The 17,176-nt window shown below is 38.4% G+C and overlaps 2 protein-coding genes across 4 annotated transcripts in view; one reads left to right on the top strand and one right to left on the bottom strand.

The window, feature by feature from the left end:
• Nucleotides 1-4,687, bottom strand: part of LOC107549195 (eukaryotic translation initiation factor 2 subunit 3) — a 20,648-nt gene extending 15,961 nt beyond the window's left edge. Inside the window, exons 1-2 of one of the 2 annotated variants that reach the window (XM_016230188.1) lie at nt 4,597-4,687; nt 4,207-4,275 (exon numbers count right to left, since the gene is read on the bottom strand). In XM_016230188.1, the coding sequence (XP_016085674.1) occupies nt 4,207-4,275 (69 nt within the window). In that variant the 5' untranslated portion in view covers nt 4,597-4,687. Of the gene's footprint in view, nt 1-4,206; nt 4,315-4,596 lie in introns of both variants that reach the window. The other variant, XM_016230189.1, reaches the window with a different exon arrangement.
• Nucleotides 4,688-5,284: 597 nt separating this feature from the next.
• On the top strand, nt 5,285-16,506 carry LOC107549194 (kelch-like protein 15). 2 transcript variants are annotated; one of them, XM_016230185.1, is made up of 4 exons: nt 5,285-5,556; nt 11,094-11,175; nt 12,742-13,453; nt 14,436-16,506. In XM_016230185.1, exons 1-4 carry the CDS (start codon nt 5,496-5,498, stop codon nt 15,543-15,545), a joined length of 1,965 nt encoding a protein of 654 aa, XP_016085671.1. In that variant the 5' UTR covers nt 5,285-5,495; the 3' UTR covers nt 15,546-16,506. The 2 variants fall into 2 exon arrangements, with proteins under 2 accessions (XP_016085671.1, XP_016085673.1); XM_016230187.1 differs by lacking the exon at nt 5,285-5,556 and adding an exon at nt 11,508-11,605.
• The last annotated feature ends 670 nt before the right edge of the window (nt 16,507-17,176 follow it).

Below are 17,176 nucleotides of genomic sequence, written 5' to 3'. Positions count from 1 at the left end.
GCTGCTACAGATAACCCACAATTCTTTGCAGCGCCGGCAGATGTAATGTACGCACAAGCGCAGATGTGGTGTTTACAACTTACCTTAATTCACCTCGGTAAAAACGAATAAACTTTGTTTTTAATATCCTCCTCCTTTTTTTCTCTAATAGATGCCTGCTGTAGGTACGCTGCAGCTCCTCAAACATTGAACAAAATAAAACAAGTAAAAGCATTTTTTTTTTCAAATTACTTTCCAAATTTAGAAATAATTTTCCTTCATTTAAGTAGTGTGAGAGCGCAACGATGCTCTAAATGTGTTGGCATAGCAACGGGATACTTCCAGTTTCCTTTTCCGCCTGTCCTATGAAGGCCGTCTCGTTTAATTCTAGGTTGAGGACACTTCGTATGTGCATCCTACAGAGGATGCGACCTCCAGAGGATTCGACCTCCGAAGGGTGCAGCCTTCTAAATGAGACACAGCTTTTACTGTCATGATGAGTGAATATTGTCAAAAAATACCACACTAAATAGTGACTAAACACGACCCCTTTTAATACATGTTAACCAGGAGTCACTCTCATTTATAATCGCGGCATCGTCTGATAAAATCAACATGCATCTACACTAAAGAGTGGCTATATTACTTTTTTGTCTCATGCAGCACACTGTCCGCGTCTGAGTAACAAACTAAAAAAAAACAACAAACAAAAAAGTGCATGTGATATTAACAGACGAACTACGCTCATATTTATAATTCCAAACAATCAGTAAGCGACAGGTGCTAGGAAATGCTGTTTTGTACTCCTTTATTGACGAGTCGGCTGCGGTGCAGCCAACTGAACGTGTTGCTTCCCTGCCCCTCACTGCACAGAACAGACGCCGAGAGAGGTGACACTTCTCCGGGAAAGTCAGACCTCGCGTTCGCGGGACAGCACTGGCGAAATCTTCCAACTGAACCATAGCTAAGGTTTATCCAAAAAAGTCGCTAGGTTTGTCAGTATGAGTATTCTACGGAAAAAAGCCACTAAAATTGTCTGAAAGTTGCTAAATCTAGTGCTAAAGCGTCACGTTCGTGTGTGAGAGACGCGGGAGCTGATGGCAGGGAGCGGTGGATATTTGTGGCGGTCAATGTGGAAGAGTTCTTCTGTCATCACGTTCTATTAGTTCTACAGCTTCAGTTTCGGAACTTTCACGCTTAGTAACACATACAGCTGTGCCCTCAACACAGTGCAACAGTGAAAAGGGACCCCTTTCAATCAGTGTCGCGTTCCGAATGTTGTTTAAGCGACATACACCAGTATTGCGGTATTTTAAAAATTCATATCATAACAAAAATAAACACCGGTATTCGGTATGAACCGGTATACCGCCCAGCACAAATTCAGGCCCTGAACAAATGTCTAAAAATCCTGATTGGAGTATCACTATAAATAGTTATAAATGATAAAAAGAAGGCTTTAAAAAGATCGGTATCGGCAGATACTGCTTTCTGTGATCAGCGATCGGTCTCAAAAATCCTGATCGGAGCACCCCTATTATTTTACCGATGTTCTTGCTATGTTTCTGGGCCTTGATCGTGTAAGGACCCTTGCTGTCTATGGGAGGGTCAGAAAGCTCTCAGATTCCTCTTAATTTGTGTTACGAAGATGAACAGAGGTCTTATGGGTTTAGAACAACATGAGGGTGAGTAATTACTAATTAATGACAACACTTTCATTTTTGGGTGAACTATCCCTTTAAAACCAAAACCAAGCCATTCACACAGAACACATATTCAGCAAATTTTTTAGACGGACAAATATGATTGCTGCACTCGCGTCTCATGCAAGAGATGCAAAGAAAGCCATGCAAAGTAAAAACAGTTTAAACGTTTAGAAAACGCGACGCGAATTTGTCAAGGTTTATTTTATTTCACTGCGTCTCATGTTTTTAAATGCAATCTGTGTGATCGGCGATTTGGCTCTTTGTATTAGGCTAAGCAATGCATAAATACATTATGCTGTTTTGTTCATAATTGTTTATGCAGTTTACAAAATTATATTTGATTTATATGTTAATTTAGACGCTATGCACGTTTTATAGACAGTTTTTTGGATTGACAATTTAATGCGCTGCATTATTTTGCTCATTGCGCCCTCCTGTGGCCTCGGGAGACAAGCCAAAAGTTTCCTTAAAACTTATTTAATCTGCATATAAAACATAAGGAGATATTTGTTTAAATTTTATTTTGTGTTTGACTGTTAAAAAAATATTTGTTGTTTGTCTTAATAAATTGGGCAAATTAAAAATACAGTGGTTAAATAAATTAAAAAAAAAAAAGTATATTGCTCTGTTTTAAAAAAGGTTATAAAAAAAATTGCAATAATTATCGCTACTGAACGATATGAAACATTTTATCGTTGATACATTTTTTAGCTATATCGCCCAGCCCTACTTCAAAGCATATAATTCAATCCGTTCATAAGTGACAACTGCCAGAAATAAATACTTCAGACTCCTTCACAACTTGTAACAGCCTCTCTTAGAGAAAAATAAGTTTTTCCCCCTAAAAAAGAGAAGCTGCACTTTGCTGTTGCAAGCTTAAATTGAATCAAATAATTGCTATTACTAGCTTTTGATTCAGAGTGTAGCTTGCAATTATTGTTTTAAAACTTGTTAATGTTAATGGCAAAGATTATATGTTAAAGGGGTGGTTCATTGCGATTTCACGTTAGTTAGTGTGTAATGTTGCTGTTTGAGCATAAACAATATCTGCAAAGTTACTAAGCTGAAAGTTCAATGCAAACGGAGATATCGTCTTTTAAAATTCTGGCAGTTTAATGCCTACAAAAACGGCTGGTAGGGACTACAACAAGTTACTTCCCGGGTTCGTGACATCACAAACCCAGAAATACCCCGCCCTTGAGAAAAGGCAGCAAAAGAGGCGAGGCCATGCTGCGCTGCTTTAGAGAAGAGGAAGAGAGGCGACTCTGTTTCCCTTTCGGGCTTGAACTGATGGTAAAACTAACGACATCATTAACTGTCTTGATATTTACTTTGAAAGCTGAAGCTGCGATTATGGTGAGGGGCGTTACATTTCCGACTCGTGCTTGTGGTGTTCGGCCAATCACAATGCACTGGGTCAGCTAGCCAATCAGAGCAGACTGCGCTTGTCAAAGGAGGGGCCTTTGTTGAAAACGATGCACTTGAGAGAGGCGGGGCATAGAGGACCTACAATAATGTACAGTATTTGAAAAATAATGTGTTTTTTGAACATTAAAGCATGTCAACATATTCTGTTACACCAAATACACAAAGTAATGATCTTTAAAATAGCATCATATGACCCCTTTAATACTGTTCCTCGCGTCCCCCTGCTCTGCACACGTTCTCTCTCTCTCCCTCTCTCATTCAGCTCAGCTCCAACAATGAAAGGTTACAACTGTACACTTATTTTCACATAGCTATGAGAAGTATTAAACATGGACGGGCGTGCAGTTGCCCATACTGTATTAAAGTTTTAATCAGGATAAAACTGTATATTAAAAGCTAACATAAGCAATAGAATTTACAAATACCAGCGTATCTAAAAGTATGAGACAACATAGGGCTGGACGATATAGACAAAATTTATATCACAATATATTTCTTAATTTCGGTCAATACGATATAATTCCAATATCGATATGAACACTATTAAAAAAGCCTCATAAAAACGGCCAAGAACGGCCACATCAGCGCGTTTCTTAGAGAAGGGACAGAGAGGTGTGGAATAAAGGTAGATTACGTGAAAAATAATGCGTTTAAAAAAAAAAAAACCGAGGCATTAACACATGTTAGACTCCACCCCATAAACACAATCAAGCCTAGAAAAAACCCACTGAACCACCCCTTTAAAACGGCTTGCCATAATGGAACATTAACTGTCGAGTACATTACATTAAACGTCAGACCAACAGAATTATTTTGATTAGAAATATGCCAGACCAGTACATAAAAGAAGTAGTACATGACTGGAACTATATTAAACAGAATGACATTTGGGGTTCACAACATTTTTACATAATTTCTACACGGGGTCCTTCTCCATCCCCGAATGAATCATGTGGTGAGCTTTCACCGGTACAGCTAACAAGCACGCCTGCCATCATCAGAGAGTACAAAACCGCTCAACTCGAACTGTCGATACAGCTAGTACTTTTAGAACATGTTATATTACAAATATGAACAAAAGATGAAGACTTACTAATGTACTAAGGTCTTGTTTAGACAGATGAGGCTGACCCAACGTTGTTCCAGACTCGTCGCCCGCCATCTTGATAGAAAAGGAATGGAAGTATGACCAAGCAAACGCCTGACCGTTTTTTTTAAAAGCATATGCCGTTAAATTATTTTTAAGTGTTGGATATATACATATAGATAGTGTTCTATGTTCACTACTATTACACAGCATAAAATAAAAGATAATTATAAACTCATTTATCTAACAGCGTCCTGTAAGCATGGGATGATGCAATCAGTTTCTAGAAAACCCAGTAAACCCCAACAAGGAGAAACAGACCAGAAAATGCATCCTAGATTATAATTAACATTAAAAAAAAATTAAAATACCAACATAACCAGCAGCAAAATGTACCTAATATATGATTAACGTCTACAAACTTGGATTGGAACACACGTTGGATTGACGAGGATGAAACCAGGGTCCGTCTTAGGGTTATGACGTCACATGCTTTGTAGTTTTTATATTACTATCTATCTATCTATCTATCTATCTATCTATCTATCTATCTATCTATCTATCTATCTATCTATCTATCTATCTATCTATCTATCTATCTATCTATCTAATAGTATCAGCAGTTTTATGGGCTACCTCATTAAGAAACATATGATATTACTGTGTAATCAGTCTTTTAATGTTCCCATGCTGACATAAATATTAAAGTCAACTACACATACTGAAACAATATTTAGAAACCTTAATGTGGACAGTGCAAACATACCTCTTGTGTATTAGTGTATAGCTTTTGTTTTTCCTCTCTGCATTTATTGTAATATATGTAACACTGTACTGTGCACCATACAGTGTTGACCTGTTTTTGCAATTTGCAACATAATTGCCCTTGAGGGATCAATAAAGAATGTAATATAATATAATAGATGGTTCCCATGTTTATAAGGATTCATAAGGAAAGTAAAAGTTAAATCATAATATATGTCATGATTTATGTGCTCGAAGCAGTTTTCACATTAGTGACAGTGAACTAAAACATCTTGTACATGTAGGCAGAATATTGACACACAAACTCCAACATTTCCGTCCGAGCGACAAATGTTCGGGAAATGACGTCAGTGCAGACAGTAATATGGCGTCTACGATCGCCGTGGAGGCTATAGACAAACAACATTTAGGGATTCACCCTAAATAACACAAGTTTATTGTCACCTAAAGACGTCAATGGGCAGCATATCTCCGTCGATAATGAGATATCATATTTAATTTCTCTGGACTTTGTCTAACACCAGCACTCCATGTCCGAAGGACCGCGGGCTCCCTGGTCGAAGCGGGGTGGCGTGGAGTCGCGTCGCCGAGGTAAAACCCTACTGGAATCGTTTCATTTCCCACACAACGTTGTCATTTGAACTTATTATAGCCTAAAACATCAGAATTGTTACATAAGTAGTGGGTTGACATTCGTTGGGACGTGTCAGCGGTAATTACTGGCTGTGTCTATCATATAGAGCTAGTGAGCTCCCTAGGTAGACAGCATGTTTAGGCATCATATTCGCGTTAGGATTCAGCGACTGTAAATGCTGTCTAGATAGACAGCTCACTAGATTTCAAGCCACCGCCAGTGTTTATGTTCAGTCGCTTGTAGATAGTTATTAAAGATTTAAGAAACAAAACAATAGCAACAACTGCAAAATCAAAACATGTCAATTAAGAAGCCCATAACACGGACTTAACACTTGGAACACCCATAACACCATAACACTTGGAATCAGTCAAGCGTTGTTTTTGTGTCTTGCTCACTGAGGGTCTGAACACGAGGTCATTGAAGTTTAGAGGATTTAAAACCAGGCTGAGGCTAATGAAAGGTTGAACACTGCTAAAACAGATTCATTTGTCATTAATTTACTGTGACGGTTAAACGTCATTATTTACTTGGAGAACAAACTTTTCTATAAACAACTTACTAGTCATCACAGAGAAGTTTACCACAGTGCCAGTCAAAAACATGGCTGAGTTTATTTAATTAAAAATACAGTAAAAACTATAATATTGTGAAATATTATTACAATTTAAAATAACTGTTTTCTGTTTTAATATACTTTAAAATTTAATTTATTCCTGTGATGCAAAGCTGAATTTTCAGCATCATTACTCCAGTCTTCAGTGTCGCATGATCCTTCAGAAATCATTCTAATATGCTGGGGTGTATTCCAGAAAGTTTGGAGTTTGTTGGAAACTCTGAGTTTGTTAACCCCAGAAAAGGGAAACTCAGTGTTTTCGGTTCCAATAAAAGACAAAACTAAACCTCTCGGTAAGGTACCATAGTAACTTACTCTGTGAACCTAACCTGGTCGGGAGCAGGTTTTCTTCGGTAAACCCAGAGTTTCTTTTGGTCTCCTCCCCCTTTTTAAAACGTAAGCAATGTTTAAATAATTCATTCATTCATTCACGCTGCAAAAATGGCTGAGATTTTTGCCTTATTTCAAGTACAAATATCTAAAAATTCTTAAATCATGATGCATTTTCTATAGAAGAAAAAATATATACGATATTTAGTCTTGTTTCCTGGGGTAAACAAGTACAATTGATTGCCGGTGGGGTAAGAAAAATAATCTTAATGAAAATGGAAACAAGATTATTTTTCTCACCGGACCACTTTCATTTTCGTCATACAGACACTTTAAATGTGACAAAAATAGCATGTCTTTTTATAAGGGATCCTGTAGATGAGGATGCTGCATTAATTCGTGGGGAGTTACATTTACATCAGGAGAGGATTTAATTTAATTTGATTTAATTTATTTATTTTGTCATATCCATATGCATATTTATTTGAACGGTACCATTTTTTAAAAATCTTGCTGCAACCTCTAAGTAACCTAATAATTAGAATTTCCTTTAGGATTTCCAGTGTGGTTGGATGCATTGATTACACGCATATTCTCACCATCGCACCTTCCGAAAATGAAGCTGATTACTGTATTGAATGGAAGGATGCCAGATGGAAGGGTACTGCAAGATATATGCCGTAACACAGCTGTTAAATAAACACAAATTATTCACAATTTATTTGGTCATCTTTATGTTCTACAAATGCAATTGGATTTTAATATTGGTATTGTGGCCATCTCCTCTTCATCTGTCAGGGGTGCTGGTGCAGGTTCTCCTCCCATTTTACAAGTCTCTGCCTTCTTGCTGTTGGCTTCTGAATAGAAGTCAAATGTTTTTCATTACCCTAATTAAGAAATGTAGCATGTTGGATTAGAGAACATTTAATTATTTGAAAAAGCGTTAGACTATGTGGGGAAAAGCTGCTGCACATTGAAATAGATATACACTGAATAATATTTATTGAATGTCAAATATTTGTAGTAACGTTAGCCTACACCCATATCACGCCTGAAGCTTTACCTGATTGAATTATGTTTTTATGTAAAAAAAATTTGTCCATGAGATGCCATGAAAATGAATATTAGTTCAATAAATGACCTTTCTGCCAGTTTTCACCTCTGATAACATTAATTTAGAATTAAAGTTACGTATTCCGTAGTATGCGGAAGCCTTTTTGGCAGGAGCTGTTGCCATGGTGAATCGTAATTTCGGAGCTCCATTGATCATGGCTTTTCATAGTCGTGGTGCACGTGCTAAACTCAGAGTCAACCTACTCAAAGTGGATTGAACTAACTCTGTTCAGCTGTTCTGAAACCGAAAACTCAGAGTTTCCAATCTCAAGTTTTCACTCAGAGTTTGTTGAACCTCCTTTCTGGAATACACCCCTGATCAATCAATCAATATTGAAAACATTGTGCTGCTTAATATATGTTTGTGGAAGAAGCCATGATACATTTTTTTCAGGATTCTTTGATGAATAAAAAGTTCAAAAGAACCACATTTATTTGAAATATAGTAGGGATGCACGATATTGGATTTTTGCCCGATAGCCGAAATGCCGATATTTTTCAACTCATTTTGACTGATGCCAATATATTTATTTTGTTTGGAAACAACACCAAGTCTCTCCTGTGCAAAAATTATAAGCAAATTATTTTTCATTTTGGTTCGTTTTTGAAAATAACTTATTTGTTAGAATTAAACAATAATGGAGTTCTTTGAAGTTCTAATGACAGTACATTGAAGATTTTAAAATAACTATAAATAAACTATATTCAATCGCTGCATTTTTTTCAGAAAGATGCAGTGGTAACCTTAAAGGGATAGTTCACCCAAAAATTAAAATTCTGTCATTAATTGCTCACCCTCATGTCGTTCTAAACCCGTAAGACCTCCGTTCATCTTCGGAACACAAATTCAGATATTTTTGATGGAATCTGAGAGTTGTCTGACCCTGCATAGACAGCAACGCAACTGAAATGCTAAGTCCAGAAACGTAGCAAGGAGATCTGTAAAATAATCCATGTGACATCAGTGGTTCAACCGTAGTTATATGAAGCTACGAGAATCATTTTTGTCCACAAAAGAAAAAAAAAAAGACTTTATTCTACAATTCGTCGTCTCCGCATCACCCTGGTGCCATTTTGGAGAGTATCCGCTGAACTAAACAATGTATGCTGTTCTGTGTCAGCTGCGTCACACCGGGTCACGCAGCTGACACAGAACAGCATATGCTGTTTACAGGGTGATGCGGAGGAGACGAATTGTTGAATAAAGTCGTTATTTATTTATTTTGGGTTGTGGGTTATCTGTTGGGTTAATTGTGGGTTATCTGTAGCAGCGAAGGATACACCTCATGCATCCTCCGAATTCCTGTGAAAGAAGGTCGCATTCGAAGGTCGCATTCGGAGTGTCCTACTTGCTTTTCTGAAATGAGACAGCCTCGATGACGAATGCAGCCTTCGAATGCGACCTCCGGAGGGCGCAGCCTTCTAAATGAGACACAGTTTATATCACTCGCCAAACACGTTATTCTGTACGTGCTTTCACAGTTTAAATGCAGCGATCCAAAGCAGTGAATCCAGTCACCATTCAGACAAAACTTTGCTTCAAGAATGAGCCACAATGCTGACATTATCTAATCGCTAGCACACCCTGAGCACATGTGAGTTAAAGGGGTGGTTCAGTGTTTTTTTCTAGGCTTGATTGTGTTTATGGGGTGCAGTCTAACATGTGTTAATGCTTCGTTTTTTAAAAAACGCATTATTTTTCACATAATTTACCTTTATTCCACACCTCTCTGTCCCTTCTCTAAGAAACGCGCTGATAAATTTACTGCTTTTATGAAGCCCCTTTCTCATATTCTCATAGCTATGTGAAAATAAGTGTATAATTGTAACAGTTCATTGCTGTGCTGAATGAGAGAGAGAGAGAGAGAGAGAGAGCGAGAGCATGTGCAGAGCAGGGGACGTGAGGAACAGTATTAAGAACCGCTGCTTTAGAACATTGATTTTGAAACTTGTGAATAAATTAGAATCGTTAGAAGACAGAATCGCGATTCATATATGAATAGATTTTTTACGCGCACCTCTAGTTTTCTCTTCCTCTTCTCTAAAGCAGCGCAGCATGGCCTCGCCCCCTGTTCTCAAGGGCGGGGTTTATCTGGGTTTGTGACATCACGAACCCGGGAAGTAACTCTTTGTAGTCCCTACCAGCCGTTTTTGTAGGCATTAAACTGCCAGAATTTTAAAAGACGATATCTCCGTTTGCATTGAAATTTCAGCTTCGTAACTTTGCAGATATTGTTTATGCTCAAACAGCAACATTACACACTAACTAACGTTAAAAATACAGATGCCGATATTTACATTTAAAGCCATTATCGGCAGATTCCGATATTGGTCCGATTATATCGTGCATCCCTAAAATATAGGTCTACATATTTTGTAATATTATACATATTTTTTTACTGTCACTTTTGATAAATTTTTTGTGTCCTTTCTCAATAAAAGTATTAATTTCTTTTAAATAAATTTGTACTGACTTCGACTAGAACCGTAGTGTATTATTTATAATCATACTTTATTTGGGAAATTCCAGGTTTTGTGGTCAAATGGATGGAGTTTGTTTTGAATAGTCCATTTGTTTTCTTCTCTCTGACCTGTCTACGGTGAATGTAGCTCTCATACTGTTTAATGTACATCAAAGAATCCTTCACATATATGCACTTGCTCAGCCTTGCAATAAAAAGGTTCCTAACATTTTTATACACCATATCAGATGTTGCTTTATGTTTTCTGAATGAGTAACATAGGGGTGTGCCGGTACAAGCATCTGTACCGAACGGTTCACGGGGCAAATTCCAATGGAAGTGATCATCCCTATCCCCTTGGAGTGGGGACTTTGGAGTGAGCAGGGCACTTGCGTGCCATTATTTAGTCGTTTGGAATGTACTTGGCAAAGGGAGCAACGTAATTTCCTCATTATCTTCAACTGGCGTGTTCCTGTGACAACGCAGCAAGGTGTCCGTCAGCAGATGTCACTGTTTTACTGTCATAAATGTCTTTTTTATTGTTGTTAGCATAACTGTTGCAAATAAACATACATTTTATATTTTAAAAAGTTTTTAAAATATGCTATATAATATATAAAAAAAATATATAAAACTTTAAAAAATATAAAATGTATATTTTTTTTATGCCAGTGTCCATCAGCGAATCTGCTGACGGACACCGTGCTGCGTTGTCACGGGAACATGCCAGCCCTGCTCACTCCAAAGTCCCCACTCCAAGGGTATAGGGATGATCAATTCCATTTGGAATTTGCCCTGTGAACCGTTCAGTACCGATACTCATACCGCCACACCCCTTGAGTAACATTTGATATGTTCTTTTTAACTCTTTAGCTGAACATTTTCAAATGTGTGTTAACAATGGGTAAATTAAATAATAATAGCACAGAAATTAAAGAATATCTACCAGCATGTGGATGTCATCTCTTTTTAGAGCAGGGCAACTACAAGCAGAGGAAATGTGAACGTCCCTTCAGCGCAGTGAAGCCGACAGTTGGCCAGGAGGCCTCTAAAAGGTAAAATCACAAAATCTTGACCACCTACTTTTCTACAAGCCACATAACCTGCTGAGGATACAGTGTCTTTAAGTGTATTTCATCTCGTTTTTATATAAAAAAATTATTGAACAATAAGAGGCTGTTGTTCTGCACAAATATGGTGTAGTTTTAATATGCAAGCAGGGATGTATTTTGTCAAAGTATTCTATCAAATTCTACCTCCATTTATAAGTAATTGTTTCATATTTGCACACAGTGGGACATTGAGTTGTTGGTGCATCTAGTATTTTAGTCTGTTGGTAATTCTCACGTTATTTTAATGATTGGGGCTTGTTCAATTTGTCATTTAGGTGAATATCTTCAGAATTACATTTCCTACGGACACAAAAGGTACTGTCCTCTGATTGGCTCGGACACCCCCCTGTGACATGCCCGTGGCCAATCAGAGGTGAGTGTGCTGTGTGTGTATGTGTGCAGTAGTGTGTGTGTGGGGGAGTTTTGAGATAGAGTTTGGCTTTCAGCAGCAGAGACTGAAGTGCTGAGTTGTGAAAGTTCTTGAAGTCCTTCCAGAGGCTTTATTAAAGTCTGGCATGTTTTTTTCACCATCTATTATTCACTAAAATACAAGTAGCTCAGACGATTTGGTTGATAAAGAACTTGAGGAGATGCTGTTTTGTTCAATGAGCATGTAATTAAAGATATGCATAATTTTATCTTTTTTTTAAAGGGATTGTTCACCCAAAAATGAAAATCCTCTCATCATTTATGCTACATTCAAGAGTTTGGTGTCGGTATGATTTTTTTTGTTTTTGAAAAATCTCTCATGTTCACCAAAGCTTATTTGATCAAAATTACAATAAAAACAGTAATATTGTGAAATATTACAATTTAGTTTTTTTTGTAAATATTTTAAAATGTGATTTATTCCTCTGATGGCAAAGCTGAATTTTTAGTAGCCATTACTCTAGTCTTCAGTGTCACATGGTTTCTTATTATTATCAATGTTAAAAACAGTTGTGCTGCTTTATATTTTTGTGGAAATGGAGATCCATTTTTTTCAGGATTTTGTTGTAAATAGAAACTTCAAAAAGAACAGCATTTATTTGAAATAGAAATATTTTGTAACATGTATAAATGTCACTTTTGATCAATTTAATGTGTTTATGCAGAATAAAAAATATTAATTTCTTTTAAAAAATCAAACTGACTTCAAATTTTTATTGTTCTAATTTTTCTGTTTTTGTCTTTGTTAATGTTGTCCAAAACAACAGTGGATCCCACTAACTTTCATTTTATGGTTAAAAAACACTGAGAAATTTTTCTAAATATCTTCGTATCTTTGTATTTTCAAAATGATAACAGTTTTTATTTTTGGATGAACTGTCCCTTTAAGAGGCTTTTCCCATCCTGTTGATTGATATTGAACTCTGAGACGAGACAAATCAGTCTTATTTCTATCAAATACTTGAGAAAAAAGCAGTAAAACATCTGTCTCTCCATCACACCTTGCAGAGATGACCAGCTGAATGGGATGTATCGACTCCTCTTGACACGTCATTTATAAGAGGGTTTGTGTCTCTGCAGGTGCCTAATGGCAGGGGAAGTGGAGGTGTACCTTTCCCAAGTGCATGACGGCAGCGTGTCGTCAGGCTTCAGAGCCTTGTATGAGGAGCGACTGCTGCTCGATGTCACTCTGCTCATCGAGGAGCACCACTTCCAGGCGCACAAGGCTCTGTTAGCAACACAAAGCGACTATTTCCGGGTCATGTTCACGGCCGATATGCGGGAACGTGACCAGGATAAGATTCACATGAAGGGGTTGACGGCAGCTGGGTTTGGTCACGTCCTTCGCTTCATGTACTACGGTTCTTTGGAGTTGAGCATGCTCACTGTGCAGGAGATCCTGCAGGCTGCCATGTACGTGCAACTCACCGAGGCTGTAGAGTTCTGCTGCTCCTTCCTGCTGGCCAAGATCTGCTTAGAGAACTGTGCTGAGGTCATGCGCTTGCTGGAAGACTTCAGCGTTGGCGTGGAAGGTGTGCAGGAACAGCTTGATGCATTTCTGCTGGAGAACTTTGTGCCCTTGATGGCGAGACCAGACTTCCTGTCTTATCTGAGTTTGGAGAAGTTGATGGCATATCTGGATAGTGACCAGCTAAGTCGATTTCCGGAAATAGAGCTGTACGAGTCAGTGCAGGCCTGGCTGAGACATGACCGGCGGCGCTGGAGACATACGGATGCGGTCGTGCAGAACCTGCGCTTTCGCCTCATGACTCCTGCCAATATATTTGAGAAGGTAAAAGTGCATCATTGTTACTTATGTGTCATTGACGGATAAGAGAGTACACAACAAAAAAGGAGAAATCATTTATTCAAACGTGTGCCAAGCCTTTGTATTCATGTTGATTTCATATGGTTTTGGAGAACATTTATACTATTTTCAAGAAAAATAGTGGTCTAACCGCTAAAGTAAAAACTATTTTCCTTACAAAATGTTTTTAATTGTCTTTTTCAAGGTGTATTGCCATACATTACACATAAACTGGAATTGCAAAGATAGCCATATACTGTATTACATATGAACCTTTAGTCCTTTCACCAGTACATTATATCAGTAAACAATTATATACAGTTACAAATGCAATCATCTAAACCACAAAAGAGCGTATTAACCATCTCCTCCATTTGTTTTCAAAGATTTGCGTAGAAAATAATTATTTTTAGTAGGGCTGGGTATTGTTCAAATATTTTCGATACCGATACCTTGACTTCGATACCAGTTCCTGAACAATACTTTTTTCGATACCAATTTTATGAAATCCATTTTAACAAGATTACATTACACATTACCTCGAAATTTTTTTTTTTTTTTCAGTTTGTTGAGGTTTTTAGAGACTCAAAGATTCATCTCCTGAGCCACTGCACAAAGGAACAAAATGTAACCAACACAATAAATCAGTGCAAAGGCTCACTGACTTTGATTAGATTAACCCCTTAGGTATCGAAATTTTGTACCAAACGACAATACATTTTTCAATACTCGAGGCAATTTGGTTGGTGCCTAAAAAGTATCGAACTCGATACCCAGCTCTAATTTTAAGTTGTAATAATGTCACAATATTACTATTTATACTATTTTTGATCAATCAAATGCAACTTTCGTGAGCATAAGAGACTTCTTTCAAAAAAACATCTTACTAACCCCAAACATTTGAACAGTAGTGTATTTATGAAGTGTTGTGTCACTGACCTTTATCTGTTTCTTCCTCCTTGCACAGGTGAAGACATCAGAGTTCTACCGTTATTCCCGCCACCTGAGACTAGAAGTAGACGAGGCGCTCAGCTACTTCCATCAAGTGAATGAACAACCGCTGGCGGAAACCAAGTCCAACCGCATCAGATCTGTGAGACCCCAGACTGCTGTGTTTCGTGGAATGATTGGCCACAGCATGGTCAATAGCAAGATCCTCCTCCTGCACCGGCCCAAAGTGTGGTGGGAATTAGAAGGCCCACAGGTGCCACTCCGCCCCGATTGCCTGGCCATCGTCAACAACTTTGCTTTCCTGTTGGGTGGTGAAGAACTAGGCCCGGATGGAGAATTCCATGCTTCTTCGAAGGTCTACCGCTACGATCCCAGACAGAACTCCTGGCTACGCATGGCCGACATGTCCGTTCCCAGATCAGAGTTTGCTGTCGGCGTCATCGGGAAGTATATTTATGCCGTCGCAGGCCGCACTCGCGATGAGACGTTCTATTCTACAGAGCGTTATGACATTGTTGAGGACAAGTGGGAGTTTGTAGACCCGTATCCTGTAAACAAGTATGGTCACGAAGGAACTGTGCTCAACGGGAAGTTGTATATCACAGGTGGCATCACCTCCTCTTCCACCTCAAAACAAGTGTGTGTTTTTGACCCGGGACGAGAAGGAACTTCCGAACACCGTATGCGGCGCACGCCTATCCTCACCAACTGCTGGGAGAACAAGTCAAAAATGAACTATGCTCGTTGCTTCCATAAGATGATCTCCCACAATGGGAAGCTGTACGTGTTCGGCGGGGTGTGTGTGATACTGCGTGCCTCTTTCGAGTCCCAGGGCTGCCCTTCGACGGAAGTGTACGACCCAGAGACAGACGAGTGGACTATTTTGGCCTCTATGCCTATAGGACGCAGCGGACACGGAGTGGCAGTGTTGGACAAACAGATCATGGTGCTTGGAGGACTTTGCTACAATGGTCATTACAGCGACTCTATCCTCACATTTGACCCAGAGGAGAACAAATGGAAAGAGGACGAGTATCCCAGGATGCCTTGCAAACTGGACGGCTTGCAAGTGTGTAGTTTGCACTTTCCAGAATACGTTCTGGAACATGTGAGACGCTGCAGCTGAGTATTTGTAACTTCTGGACAGTTTAGGAGACACGTTTACAGGTGTGACAAGTAATACTAATACTGTTGAAGCGTTTAAACTGTAGGCCAGTGCCTCTTTAAGAAGAAAAATCCTTTTTAGGCTTAAATTGTAGAAGGGAAATGTGTTATTTGGTCTGAGCATTGGCGCAAAAACGAATACAGACGAGCTTTTTGCTCATATGTCTGACTCATTGCACTGTAATCATCCTGTAGAGCACATAATACTCTTCATGTTTCGCTACATTGTCCTCTCTGTGACGTTCTTCTATATCCCTTCATTCTCTTCACAGGAAGTCATGTTTTATGCGTGCGTATTTCCACAACAAGTCTGCTGTGTCTAGGAGCGGTTAGAAAAATGAAAAGGAGACTAAATGAAGTAGAGGAAATTCCTGTCCCTTTTTTTTTCTTTCACATTTACTAATCTAAGAATACATTTGTGCTGATACTAGTGATGTTGTAGTGGATAATGACTGTAATGATTGTAATCTTGACGATGATGTTGACAAGCATTGCACTCGTATAAGGGCGTATATTACTGCTCTACAATAACACCGGTCCTCCACTGCTGACTGCAAAGGGAGAAAAGGGGACGGCAGAGATTAGGGGACACATAGTTCCTGCTTCTCCAACCTTTATTAGTTGTGCTTATGCTTATTTTTTAACTTATTTATTAAAATGGCAAAGCCTCGCCTTGATCCAATCCGTGTAATGTAATGAACTGCTTTCTCTCTCTGTGTGTGTCTCTCATTTTGTTTCACCAGCAAAGGGCTAAAGCACATATGCATCTTGTGTGTAATGTCTAATAAAACACTAAGAGCAGTTCTATGAGTTTAGATGTTAGCTATGTATTAAAATCAGTTGTAGTTAAAGGGGTAGTAAATGCATTATTCATCAATTTCTCACCCTTATGTTGTTCCAAGCCGGTTTGAGTGAAGATATTTTAAAAATGTATGTTTTTGTTTGTCAGTGCAATGACAGTCAATGGGGTCCAAACAAAAGTTGTTTTGGACCCCATTGACTTTCAATGTATGGACAACATATGCAAACATCATCTTTTGTGTTCAGCATTTTGAATGACATGAGGGTGAGTCTGAATCTTTATTTTTGGGTAAACTATCCCTTTAAGCCAGATCTTGAAGGTGTTTGGCACTGTCATTTCCTGTTATGGACTTCATATGTGATGCTTTGTTTTCTTCAGAGTTCTGGTTGGTTTGTACTTGCTCAAACACTAACTTTTTAACTTTTGTCTCTTTCGTGTGACATTTCTCATCCAAAATTCATGTTAATTTAATGTACATATAGATGCCAAACTGTGGTCTGAAAGGGTCAAGTTGTAATAATCAGACGCAGCAGTAGATTTTAACCTCGTCTTGTTATCCTTTAGCAGAATAACACAATTATTCCACTATTATAATAATAATCCATAGCCCTGTATCTTGGTTCTTGAGAGGAGTGTAAGCAGATTGTGAACTTGTTTACTAAATTCTGGTGGATCACTGGTATTTGAAGACTTTGTAATTAATTTCCAGAAATAAATGTTCATACTGTCCAGCTCTCTGGGTTTCCTAATTGAATAGAAGTACCTGCTGTGCTGCTGTATTTGGGTTTAGC

This window comes from Sinocyclocheilus grahami, unplaced genomic scaffold (assembly GCF_001515645.1).
Source record: "Sinocyclocheilus grahami isolate Dianchi unplaced genomic scaffold, SAMN03320097.WGS_v1.1 scaffold365.1, whole genome shotgun sequence".
NCBI classification, from domain to species: Eukaryota; Metazoa; Chordata; class Actinopteri; order Cypriniformes; family Cyprinidae; genus Sinocyclocheilus; species Sinocyclocheilus grahami.
This window is presented reverse-complemented; position numbering and strand designations above follow the sequence as displayed.

What these genes read in the sequence shown, in the direction of transcription:
- LOC107549194 (XM_016230185.1), top strand. Translation starts at nt 5,496, where the DNA reads ATGTCCGAAGGACCGCGGGCTCCCTGGTCGAAGCGGGGTGGCGTGGAG. An exon ending in CGTGGAGTCGCGTCGCCGAG is followed by an intron (nt 5,557 to 11,093) that starts GTAAAACCCTAC and finishes ATCTCTTTTTAG; the next exon opens with AGCAGGGCAACTACAAGCAG. An exon ending in GGCCAGGAGGCCTCTAAAAG is followed by an intron (nt 11,176 to 12,741) that starts GTAAAATCACAA and finishes GTGTCTCTGCAG; the next exon opens with GTGCCTAATGGCAGGGGAAG.